Source organism: Coccinella septempunctata, chromosome 8, assembly GCF_907165205.1.
Source record: "Coccinella septempunctata chromosome 8, icCocSept1.1, whole genome shotgun sequence".
Lineage (NCBI taxonomy): Eukaryota > Metazoa > Arthropoda > Insecta > Coleoptera > Coccinellidae > Coccinella > Coccinella septempunctata.
Window position 1 is genome coordinate 11244383 of NC_058196.1, and position 13865 is coordinate 11258247.

General features: G+C 37.2%; 1 protein-coding gene across 2 annotated transcripts in view; it reads right to left on the reverse strand.

The window, feature by feature from the left end:
• LOC123318930 (C3 and PZP-like alpha-2-macroglobulin domain-containing protein 8) overlaps positions 1-13865 on the reverse strand; it is a 1198665-nt gene that overhangs the window by 671150 nt on the left and 513650 nt on the right. For both annotated transcript variants that reach the window (XM_044905716.1, XM_044905717.1), the window contains one exon: positions 1314-1442. In XM_044905716.1, the coding sequence (XP_044761651.1) occupies positions 1314-1442 (129 nt within the window). The remainder of the gene's footprint in view (positions 1-1313; positions 1443-13865) is intronic.

Genomic DNA, 13865 nt, shown 5'->3' on the forward strand with positions numbered 1-13865 from the left:
GACAAAATTACTGGTGGAACGGATCGAATAATAAAAACCGTAAATTTTATGACCATTAATTCCGGCAACACTGTCGGAGGAGTGATCCACTGTGAAATGAAATGAAAATTATACGTCGGAAGAACTATCCACCACATTTTGGATATTCTATATACGCGGAAGATACAGCGGAAGACTGAAGGATCGTAAAATGGATAAAAATATATACAGATGGAGGAGCCAAAGTGAACATTTTCGTGGGAGGACCCAAACATAGCAAAATGCGAAGAAGAGACAACCGCTCTGCCAAACTCTAGCAACGGCATCAACGCTAACGTCGTCGACACTTATATGATAAACGGTCTAAGTAAACGCCATCAACGCCAACGTCGCCGACTGTTATATCAGAAACGGTCTAAATAAACGGCTTTGTCAACGCCGACTGTTATATCAGAAACGGTCTAAATAAACGGCTTTGTCAACGCCGACTGTTATTCATTTCATCAACGGTCGACCCTCGACAATTAACGATTTGAGACTTCATGAACGCCAACGTCGTCGACAGTTATGGCTGTGGTCCGTATATACACTTTGGTTACTTCTGGTTAGTAAGTAGGCGGTCCGTATATGTCGAATTCCTGACAATTTGGTTCAATATCAGTCACCAGAGTAACCGCTCTGGTAACTTTCGGTTACCAAATGTGTATATACGGACCATACGCTATATGATAAACGATCTAACTAAAGGCCATCAACGCCAACGTCGACGACTGTTATATCAGAAACGGTCTAAATAAACGGCTTCTTCAACGCCGACTGTTATTCATTTCATCAACGGTCGACCCTCGACAGTCAACGATTTGAGACTTCACATGTTACTGCGCAAACAGTTATTGTTCAGGACATATAATGGTTAGTTATTGCTTTTTTGGATAACCGTTGTTGAATAACAGGTTAGAGAATATCGCCCTATCCCTACAAATAATTGTCAAGTAGAAGCAGTACGTCGCAAGCGCTGAAGATTCTGTGTTCGATGAGCCCTTAAGCTTAGGGCTCAAGCTCCCAAACCACTTCGAGCACTTACCTGCGTGCTACAAAGTCTTATTCAACTGTCTTCAAATTAAAATGAACTTTATACCTACCATCCACCAATATTCATTTCTAACATTTCTAACATATAGATATATATTGTTATGGTCCTACGATGTAACGATCGGTACAGATCTCATTATCTCATGCAATGTGTGTATCCATGTTATGGACAAATTAACTCGATTTGTAACTATTGGAAGATTATGCAACAAAAATTTATTATGGATCAGAAAAATACTCACCAGTAGGCTGTTCTCCACCCCTTCTATCAGCAGATAACAATCAGACGTCGAGTTCCATTTTCTTATCGGTTCTCTGGCTAGCACGTAGTGACTCTCGATTTCCTTGCTCTCTACAGATACCAACTCAGCCTGGAAATAAGGGCAGAAAGTTATTCGAAAGAACGAGTATTCGGATGTAATTAATCGAGACCTGAATCCTCCTGGAGGGAAAATCTATTTTATGGATGGAAAGGAGGAAGTTCAGCTTTAAGGGAATTTCCTCGATTACGGAAATCGTAGGAATACTAATGAGAGGTTATTTACATATGGAAATTGCAGAGAATTGGGTCTCCCTGATGGTATCTGCACCTGTGATCCTTCTTAGCGCACAGCACGATATGTTGGGAATTATTTTTCATAAAAAAGACGATAGGATACAGTACGACGTTTTTTATTTTTGTTGCATGCCTAATGCCCGTTTGCAAAAACGAATTCTAAGCATACTTTACGTCAGAGCTCACTTATTTCATGATTTCTATGTCATTAAAATTTGTGTCCTAAGTACTAGTTTCAGTAAGACGGGCTTTTTGGTAGCTCAAACTGAACATTGGCGTTAGATTCTCACACAATTTCGACAGGAACACAACATTTTGAACTGAAAATAATCAAAATAATTTTACGGCTTATTTTATTCACAAAACATCGTGGAAATGCGAATATTATACTACTAGGAGTACAAATGCGAGAAAAAGTGTTTTCATAGAATATAGCAATTTTACTCCCTTCAAACGATTTTGTTCACATGAAGAAATTTGTATCTTGCACATTGAGAGCATCATCAGAATTTTCCGACAACAGTGTATATTTTGATAATTTTACACCCTTCGCAGACTGCAGGTTCTTTAGAAATATTATCTACATTCATATTTCAAATCAGAAGTTCCATATGATCATTAGCGAAAAAAAATGATTAGGATTCTATTCTTCTTCATGATTGGTTTCTGATTCGTTTCAGATGAAATAATTGTTTTTCCTCTTTGCCTTTTATCCCCAAAATCTTTTTTCCAACACAATCGAATTTCTTCAGTCTTTTGATCCACTCAAACATTTTGGTGTGGTGGAAGTAGAAATTGCATTCGTCCTCTTATTCTCATTTATTCTTCACCCGGCTACAATGTTCGATGCTTTTGGACCATCCACAGAAAAGTAATCTTACATGATGTTTTGAATTTTTTTGCAGCGTTCCCGAGAATATCTGAAACAACCTATATTCAGGCGATTCCTTCAAATTTTATTCCACTTGTTCGAAATTCGAACGCTATTTCAAATAAACTGATTTAACCCTCTAATGCCCAAGTTTTTTCTCCTTTTTATAATTATTTCCGTATAGTTTCAAATTGACTTATGATATCTACATCTTTTTTTCGCAAATAGTTAACTGATTTACATTAACACCTGTTCTCACAAAATGAACCTATACTAAAGGCGGACATGGGCAGAATAATTTTGTATCCACTTATATGCAACCAGTCTCAAGGCGGACTTGGGTATTAGAGGGTTAATTCAGATGCATACCATCCGCTTATATAAATATCATCAAGTGTTACGATTTGAACTAGCCAATTTGCCATCTTAAGGGCCCTCAACGGAGTACGCTCCATTGAAGAAAAGCAGATGCTGACCATAATTTCGGTCTCATTTCACCTCATCAGAGCAACATAGCTTCTTCTCCAATAAAAAAACGTTTGGAATTGATGGACTTTTATTCAATACTGGCACGCGATACTGAGTACTATCAAGTAACGCAGAGCGACACTCAGCATGAAACGATATCCGATTCAATCCCCTTCAGATAAAAACCCAGACCATGGCATGTGTCCCATATTTCCTCTGATTCAGTTCACCGGCTGGCTTCTAGCAAGCATCACCGTGTGCGAATCGGGAAGTTGGGACCGCGTTCATCTCATCGGATATGGTTTCATACTGGGTGGAGCTCTGTGTTACTGGATAGTACTCAGTAGCGCGTGTCAGTATTGAATAGGAGTTCATAAATTCCAAACGTTTTTCAATTGCAGAAAAAGCTCTGTTGCTTTGATGAGGTCAAATGTGACCGAAATCATGTCAAGCATCTACTTTTCTTCGATGGAGCGTACTTCATTTAGGGCCCTGACGATGGCAAATTGGCCAGTCCAATTCGGATTGTAACACTTGATGACATTTATATCAGCAGATGCTATGCATCTCAATTGAATCAGTTTATTACATCTCTTCCAACAACTCAATTTTTAAGCCCTGCAGTCCGTTTCCCAAATGTCTATCGAAAATGTAGAAAGCGAAAAAATGTCGAGTGCTGACTTTTGAAATCGATTCTCGTTTACTACTCGACATTGGAAGTCACACTACATAATCATGTCGAATGGTATGATCTGGCAACCATGTAATAAGAAGAAGTACGGCTGGAATATTGTGTATTTTCGAAAAATACTCTTTGCTTATTCACAAGCACATAGACATATTGCACATGTTTGTAGTTGACAGTAATATTAAATTTAATTGGGTTTAAGTCATGATGGAAATGTCCAATAAAACGCATTGTTCCGCAAAGCTAAATGCGAAGTTGTTGGATATGTTAAGCCGGCCACAGACTTCGTTCTTTTCCATCCGTTCGCATCGCCGCGATTCGAACCGACGTTTCTGATCGCCGTCCTGTTTTGCCCACACACTTGGGTAAATCCTATCAGTTATTTCTCAGTTGTTCAGTTTCAGTTGTCATGAAAAGGAAACATCTTTTAGCAGTGGCGGCCGCGGTTACTGTTTTGAATGAATATAAAAAAAACGACGATCAATATGGGTAAAAAAATGGCTATTGAAAAGAAATAAACATTCTCATATTAATTTATTGAAAGAACTGAAATTGAAGCCAGAAGATTATTTCAATTACTTGAGAATGAATGAAGAAACTTATTTACAGTTATTGAATTTAATAATACCACATATTACTAAGCAGGATACTCATTTAGGAGAGGCAATTTCTCCACATGAGAGGCTTACAATAACTTTGCGTTACCTAGCCACAGGAAGATCTTATGAAGATTTGAAATTTTCGACAGCAATTTCTCCACAGTCCTTTGACAAATTATTCCTGAAACTTGTGCTGCAATATACAAAGTTTTAAAACAGGATTATTTGAAGGTATGTACATATTCATCGGTAGTTATTATAGCACGAACTACAGGTGATTGTATTGTAACTAATTATAATTTTACTTTTTTTTCAGTTTCCGGACTCTGAATTAGAATGGAGAGTAATTGCTAAAGAATTCGAGGAAAAATGGAATTTTCCAAATTGCTTGGGTAGTGTAGATGGTAAACACGTTCAAATAATTCCACCCTCCAATAGTGGCTCTTATTATTAAAATTACAAGGGAAGTCATAGTCTCGTATTAATGGCAATTACAAATGCCAATTGCGAATTTATTATGGTAGACTTCGGAATGAATGGCGGAGTATCCGATGGTGGAGTGATTGAGAATACTGAATTTTATTGAAGACTCATTAATAATAGCTTGAAAATACCCCAACCAGCTAAACCCCCTAATAGTGACAAATTTACTCCCTTCGTTTTTATTGGAGATGAAGCATTTGCCTTGAGGAATGACTTTTTAAAGCCATACGGTCAAAAAGAATTGGATAAAGAAAAACGTATATTCAATTATAGATTGACTCGAGCACGTAGTGTAGTGGAAAATACTTTCGGAATATTAGCTTCACGATTTAGAATTTTTCTTCATCCTATGAATTTGAAATTAGAAAATATAGAAAAGTGATGTGGCAACTTGTGTTCTTTATAACTTCTTGAGAAAGAAAACTGGCGAAACTTACATATCTAGCAACTTCGATTCAGATCATCTGGAAGAAGTTGCTATTGAAGAAAAATTCACAAATTTACAGAAAGGACATAACAGGCATGCAACGGAATCTGCAAAACAAGTACGTGATTTATATAAAAACTATTTTTGTGATGAAGGTGCCGTACCATGGCAAGATAGCAGCATTTAGGTGCTGCTTTGAGGGTTTTTATTTTTTTTAATGAATATTACATAAGCATATCGGTCATTATGAATAAATGAATAAATTTTTAATTGAGTTTTTATTTATTTGAAAACAAATAAAATATAGAAAACAATAAGAAAGCAAAACAATGTTTCTACAATAATATAGCTTCACAAATGCAAAATTATGGGTAGGATAAATTATAAATCCTAGCAATAAAAATAAAATAATCACATTGCTTCAACACATTCAATAAAATCAAAATAAATGCACTAAAAAATTTTTATGATAGTGAAAAAAAAATCACAGTATTTCAGACTATTTGATGAAAAAAATAAGTACAGCATATATATTTATATATATCTACACATTCACATTCACTTCACAATATGATGTGTAGTAGAACTACACATCATCTTTTCGTTTTTTGTTTCGATCCCTATATTCTGCAGATTTTATATGCCATAAGCAAGGAAATTGCCGGTACAAATCAATGAAATCGGCAAGAAATTGTTTGTTGGCTGTTTTTTGACCCATCGTTGTTGAAATAACTAAATAAAATGATACAAAACAGTACGACAATATGGTCTAGACGCGATATGCTCTCCGCTAATGAAAAATAATCGCCGATTGTGAACGAAATCCCCACACACTGTCGTTTTGGAACGACAACCGATGGACCATCGTTCCAAAAATCAGGCTCGGACAGATATTTCAACTGACGATTCGGAACGACGGTTTTTCACCACACACATCGGTTTTTGGCGCTTTTGGAACGACGGTTCGAATCGCGGCGATTCGAACGGATGGAAAAGAACGAAGTCTGTGGGCGGCATAACAGAATGAACAGGAGTTCTCCCAATCTCTTACAATGAAAGATGCGGATAGGAAATGGACAGAATTTACGTCTGTTCTTAACTCGATTCCCAGAAAGATTGAAAACTATGTTGTGATAAACTTATTTTTCAAAACTTTCGATTATTTTTATCGAAAGAAGAAGTTACTAAATTTTATTACTCCTTTTATTTACACTGTTGAGCAGAAGAGTGATGTGATATATAAAATGAGCTATATGTGGTCTCATGGATTGAATAATTCTTTGATTTTTTTTCCACGTACCGACAAAGGATCTTGTCTTCTGATGTTACCCTCTCCCTGATCATGAATATATTCTATAGGAATAAAGCTCAAAAAGATATCTTCATTCCCTTCATCTTCATCTTGCAGCAGCTCTACATTATTTTCAGTGTAAATGTGGTGCAGGAGAGTAATATCATTGAGTTGAATACTCGAAGGTAATGCAGGACTCTATGCTATTCTTCCTGTTAACATATATACCAGGTGGCCTACCCCAGACGCGGCGCTCATTTTGAGGGAGTAAATGAAGATATTCAGAAAATCTCTTCTCGTGGTGTGTGTAGGGTATTCAAAAGCACAATTTGAAATTATTGTCATTGTGACGAGGCAGATTTTACCCCGCCACGAAAAGGAAATTTCTTCAACTATACTTGTAGAATAAGATCCTAACCTAAATATTTTCGAAGAAAACCGTTATGTTATAATAGGGGGTCTTTACCGATTGATATTATGTCATTGTTTTCCACCGACCAGTCCTATCTTTGTAGCTGAAACCGTATATGTCTTTTGTTTTCAGAGTTCATATATTTTAGAATTCTTTCCGTTCAACAGAACTTTTTCTGATTCGAGAGAGGTCTTTCAACTTGTTCAGTTTTTCCTTCTCTTCAATTGTTTCTGTCTCTTTCCGAGACGGCTGATTGACCGAACAATTTGGGTGCATCCAATGGGGAAATTAGTTACCCATAGTGGGGCAAGTTTACCGAGGAGAGGAGACGTACTTCGACGCCCTGCGCTGGAGGTCAAGAGCGAAGTAGAGGAGATCGAGCTGCCGAGAAAAGTGCGTAAGGTGTTATTACCGAGAGTTGGAAATTACGTCAAGAAGTTTGAATGTTTAAGGCAAGTCACTTGTAGCATTATTATTCCTTACGTAGTGCATACCTGAGGGCCATTTTCTGCATTCTTTAGTCCGTTGGACTGGCTGAGAATACTTACCTACCGTTTAAATTTGATCTAGTGATCGTAGACTGTGTAGAGCTTCCGCGTCCGTTATTCGACCGCCGTTGAGTCCCAGGAGGACTTGGTGTTTCTACCGTATTTTTGGTGCTTATTTTGTTAATAGATTGCCGACTTCCGACCGATCAAGTTACAGGTCGACAGCTTCTTCCAACCTGCTGTCTGACTGGCAGCCATTTTGAGGGTCACAGAGAGAGAGAGAGAGAAGGAGAGAAAGAGACAGCACTGCAATTGGACTGAGACCATATTATATTTCCACCGTAGTTAACCGTCTATTTCAACCGTATTTTCCTGGAGAGAACGTATTTTATCAGCCGCCCCCACACCGACCAGGCCGCAGGTTGACATCAACATTTGTTATTACTTGTACATTTGTGTATATAATTCAATCCAACAGGAATAAAAGACTGAACGTTTATTTTGTTGCCAGTTATTTTTGCCAGTGAGAGTTAGTTCCTTAAATCAGTTAGACTAGATTTTCGTCAGAAGATGTAGGTACTCTTTTTGAACGATTCAAAACCGTCAGAAAGCAGAGACCAAGAAGACGCTACCACCCTAGTTTTCACTGCTACCCTTCTCCACTGATCATTCAAGTCTACCCGGGCTCTCTAATTTTTGGAGATTCTGTGAGAGACGTGGGGTTCCACTAATTGCCCCACTGACGCCCGAGCAAAGGTAAGGAACGTCCAGGGTGAGTGAAAAAGCCCATCACATCATATAAACAGGGTGTTCGAAAACAAAGATGTAGGCCAAAGTTACACTTTTCCGAATGTAACACCCTGTATTTGACCTCAAAAATGGAATGACGTGCTCAAATTATGATGATAGTCTTGAGATCACTTTATACCTTAAAAGAACCATTTACGAGATAATGGCGAAAATGGTTTACTAGTTTCGAATTAAAAACCCGAAATTGCTCAGAAACTATCAGGTTTAGATGTAGAGAAATTTCATGAAGATAGTTTCGAAATTAATTTTTACGTTCTACGAGATATGGAGATACCGAGTGTGCCATTTGAAATAATAAAGTTTTCGACAGTTATTTGTATTTGATGTTTGAGGATTAATTATGATCACTCTGTATATTCCAGAGTAGAAATTTTCTTTTATATTTAGGAGTAGCCAACTTGTCTACTCGAAAACATTCTGTCTGTATCGCTGGAGTAACTAGTTTCTTCATTGGTTGCTTTTCGAATAAACTCCATATTTTCGATTTTTCGCCATTATCTCGTAAAGGGTGTTTTTGAGCTATAAAGTAATCTGACGAAACTCATTATAATTTGAGCTTCCGATTCCATTTTTGAGGTCAAATATAGGGTGTCACATTTAAAAAAGTGTAACTTTGGTCTATATCTTTGTTTTAGAACAACCTGTATATATGACAATAATTTTAAATTGTGCTTTCGAACACCCTACACACACCACAAGAAAAGATTATTAGAATATCTTCATTTACTCCCTCAAAGCGGCGCGTCTGGGGTCGGCCACCCGGTATATTCTGTTGCTAACAAGTTGTTTCTCTTGGCGGAAAATATGGCTACATGTGTGCAGTCAATACAACCTATTATTAAATGGCATTTTCCATGAAATCTTTTCACGAATAAATTATCATTTAATCCCCTGAAACAGTCGTTATAACGGTGAACATGCCTCTCAAATACTGCAGCTTCTTCATTATGCTCTAGGTTTTGCATAGCTTTTAAAATTTCCAGTTATTCGTCCATCATTTCCGAAATCATTCAGAAACTCGCAATAATGGCTATGTACCCAATCTGGTGTGGAATCTTGGTCGTTATTATTCTTGATGTACCGAGGAAGTGCAGGAGTTTTTGATAAACCAATCCCCAAGAATGGTTAAAAGCACTCGACAATCGTAAAGTACAAAAACACACTCACAGCACTAACATTAAGTGAAATCTTCGTCGTTAATTTTTAAGCAATATTTTCGAGAACTAAGCAATATTGGAGCAAAATGACAAACATTGACAGAGAATTGTAGAGTGATATCGAATGTCGAATGGCTTCTACCCACTCGTCTTTTTGTCTATGGAAATTTGTCTAATAGCGGCTACACTGCCCAACTCGATCGGGCCGACAAACCGACTTGGTTGGGTTGGATGTGAAATCGGTCCGTGTGTAGCTATGACCGTCGATAGAGGATTTGTCGGGTTTGTCGTACGGCCTAGCCATCCAACCGCACGACCGATCGACCAAGTTGAATCGTGTGGAGTGCTGTCGGGTGGAAACGAACTCATTCTGTATTCAGATGTCCACTGAAGAGGTATTCGATGCTGCAAAAATTGCCGTCACCATTGATCCGAGCGATGTATACTCCAGTGATCGTAAAATTCAAGTGAACAAGTTGGACGGCGGTCGTGCCGTCTGTACGCAACGCCCAATCTGGTCGTCCCGACAGTTGGCCCGACCGAGTTGGGCAGTGTGTAGCTACTTTAACGCTACATTTGAGAATATCAAATTCCTATTTCATGTGACCATTTAGTGATGTCGCATGCGAGAATGACCCAATAGTCATTTGAGAATCGGGCCCCTGACGATGCTGAATTGGCCATTTCAATTCCGCTCGTAACACTTATTTATATCAGCGGATTCAGCAAGTGGTATGTATCTGAATTGAATCAGTTTATTATATAAACTGCCTTTAATTCTGCTTTTTTCGATTATTTCAAATATTCAATTCTATATGGAAAATTTCGTCAAAGAATTCATCTCAATTAGAAGCGAATTCAATGAAATGGCCGGCTGACATCTGGTGACGGGAAAATTCTAGGCGACCGCCAAGGATGCCGCAAAATTGCTATCTCCAAATTAGGCAATGTAGCTACCGTCCGAATAAGTATATCAGTGGTCTCATTTGGGACCACTTCTCTTCAGCTTGTATATCAATCGGCAGACATCATGATGTCTGCCGGTATATTGTTTATGTGAATTTTGAGCTTCACACTGATGACATTAAAATGTACCTAGCTGTGAAAAGCTTGGAGGACGTTCAGAGGTTTCAGGATGATTTTAACAGGTTTTGCGAATTCTGTACTTTACTTTACCTGTCCCTGAATGTTAATAAGTGTAAACATATAACTTTCACTAAGAACTTCAACATTGTGAGTGCACATCTGTCCCTGTTTGGCTTGATTGTGGAGGAAGTGACAGTTGTTAAAGACCTGTGAATATTTCTGGATTCGAAGTTGTCATTTGAACATCATATTCATAATGTTGTTTCTAGGGGCTTCAGAATGCTCGGTTTTATTCTGAAAATTACACGGACATTCAAGAATGAAGAAAGCATGAAGATTCTGTATTTTTCTCTAGTCCGCAGTATAGTCGAGTATGCAACCCCAATATGAAACCCTTTTTACCACAAATATATCAGCAGAATTGAAAGAATTCAGAAGAAGTTCACAAGAACTCTATATTACAGATTCGGGAACCGGCAGGTAGCATGTCCATATGAGACAAGATTGAAAATGTACAAAATTCTTACCCTGGAGCAAAGAAGAGTTATTCTCGATCAAATGTTTTTATTTCGAATAATGAATAATCATTTCGATTTTCCCCTTGTTCGTGAAATTTATTTCAATACTCGTATTCTTACTGGTCGCCGTAGTTTTTTTTTATATCCCGAGAGCCCACACATCATTGTATTACGACTCCACCTTTCTGAGAATTACACAAATTTATAACTGGCATATTTCTTTCATTGACATATTCAACTCTTCACAAGCTGTTTTTAGGAGAAGACTATGTGCTTATACGTGTAGAAATTATTAAAAAGCGAAGATATTGTTAAACTTTTTCTCTCTTATTATTATTCTTGTAATATATGTTCATGATCATTATTGTAGGTATTTGTTTTCTTGTATTTTGGCGAATCCTTGTTATTGGGTTTTCCTGTTAGGATTCCTGTTTATCTTGAATAAATAAATAAATAAATAAATTGTACTTAATAAATTCATCATTCAGCAAATAATGTTTGATCAATACACTTTTCCGGCAAAGTGTCGGGTAAAGACTTCTGAGTCTGGTTTTTCAGTTTGCAAGTTTTGCTTCAATACACAAGCAGCAACACCACTCAAGTGTCAATCCTTCCCCGTAACCGGTGCCAACTTCAAATCGACCTGATGAAGAAATAAATCTACTCAACTAATTACAGAAGCAAGCTAAGATGCAGCGCTCTTCGAACATATTCTCTTGAATTTGAATCCAAACGCAGTTCAATATCTAGTTTTAAAAATTATTTTTTTCAAAGAAATAATTGACGGCGTCATACCTACCTCGAATTAGGGAAACTGTGTGATCGAGCTATCCGCGCATATTCACAACAAAAATATTTCTTCGATTTAGGCCCGGTACTTTCACCTTCGAATTAATTTTATTCAATGTGAATTAGTGTCTGTCAAATAATTTCCTATCTGAAGGATACCTTATTTCGTTGCTTTCAGATGAAATTATTTGACGATTAACAATTCCATGAAAACACTGTATACTACCTGTAATATATTGGGGCAATATCGAAATTCATTGGTGGGGTTGCACATGCTAATTATTGTTAGAACATATGTGAGCTACCTCTTTCATTTTGTGGAATGCAATTTAATTTCAATATGTGTCTAGATTTGAAAATAAACGTTTAAAACGAAAGAGTATCTTTCTAAACTAGTCCAAAGACATTACAACTTGGCGACGAGGATAAAAAGATAACTACTATCGAATTAGTTAGTGCCTTCTAATAAGTGATCGTGACCAGGATGGCGTCATTTCTTGGGAAAGTTCGAGAATTTCGTCTGGAAGATTCTGATTGGAATATATTCAAACCTCGTTTGGAACAATACTTCATAGCAAATAAAATCGAAGACGAAAATATGAAGAAAGCTATCCTGCTGAACGCGTGTGACGAGGAGGCATACAGATTGATTTTCAGTCTTTGCATTCCAAAACCCCCGGAGGAAAAGAAGTACGACGATTTGGTGATCATCCTCGACAAATATTTCCAGCAAATCATTCGACCTTTCGCGGCTAGATACAAATTCTATAACGCCGTGAAAAGTAGAGAGGAATCTATACAACAGTGGGCAGCAAGAGTAAGATCGTTAGCCACGCATTGTACTTTTCGAAATGAATTAAATATCGTTTTCCGAGATAAATTCATTATGGGCCTAGATGATACCCGAATTATGAAGAAAATTTTTGAAGAGGATCCGACAGTCGGATTCGACAAAATTATTCAAATAGCAAACAGTCACATAGAAAAAACAGGGACAAAAAGTAAGTCGTTCAAGGAAGAATTTTTTTTTTCACCAGATGAAAAATCAACGTAATCAACACAGATCCACTAAGCCGATAAGAAACCAGATGCACGAGGATGGAAGGGAGCAGAAGACGCGGTCATCTTATTCAGCCAGAGGGGGGACTCCCACCATCACTTGTCAAATTTGTGGAGGGACGAACCATAGACAAGACAAGTATCGTTTTAAAAACTATGCATGTCACATTTGTAAAAAATTGGGTCATTTGGCAAAAATGTGTGAAATAGATAAAAGAAATAATTATTTAGAGGAACTAGGGGATAAATCTATGAATGATGAGTTGGATGAAGCATTAAATACACTTTTCATCTTAAAATCTGAAAATAATACTAAGAAATTTGACGCTATCAGGTTAAATGTTTCAATTAATCATAAGGATTTCGCATTTGAATTAGATACAGGGGCGTCAGTTTCAGTTGTCTCATATGATTTTTGGAAAAAAATATTTATCGAAATTTGTTATATATAAGTCTGAAAAGTCATTGATGAGTTATGATGGTTCAATAATCAGACCTAGGGGTTACATTAGAGTGAACATTTGTTACAAAACTTCAACAAAAGAAATTGAATTATATGTCATCGAAAAGGGTGGACCACCTTTGTTAGGTAGAGATTTTTTTAATTTGTTCGAATTATCGATTTATCACATTGATGGAATGAATAGTCGTTAGATAGATTAAAAGAAAAACTGATACACGATTTTCCTAATGTTTTTTCTTCCTGTTTAGGACGTTATACGAGAGGTACCATACATCTGGAGTTAATAAATGATTGGAAGCCTAAATTCTTCAAATGTCGACCATTACCATCTCGAGAGACTGGTGAATGAGGACATTTTGATCCCGGTGTCATTCAGCCAATGGGGAACTCCAATTGTTCCAGTGGTAAAAAACTGCGGAGGTATCAGAATATGTGGTGACTATAAAATCACTCTGAATCCTGTCTTACATGAGGATAGATATCCATTACTATTGATAGAAGACTTGTTTCATAAGTTACAAGGCGGTATTCATTTCACTAAAATCGATTTGACTAATGCTTACCAACAAGTCGAGCTCGATGATGATTCTGTGTTGTTAACTACAATTAGAACTCATAAGGGTTTATTT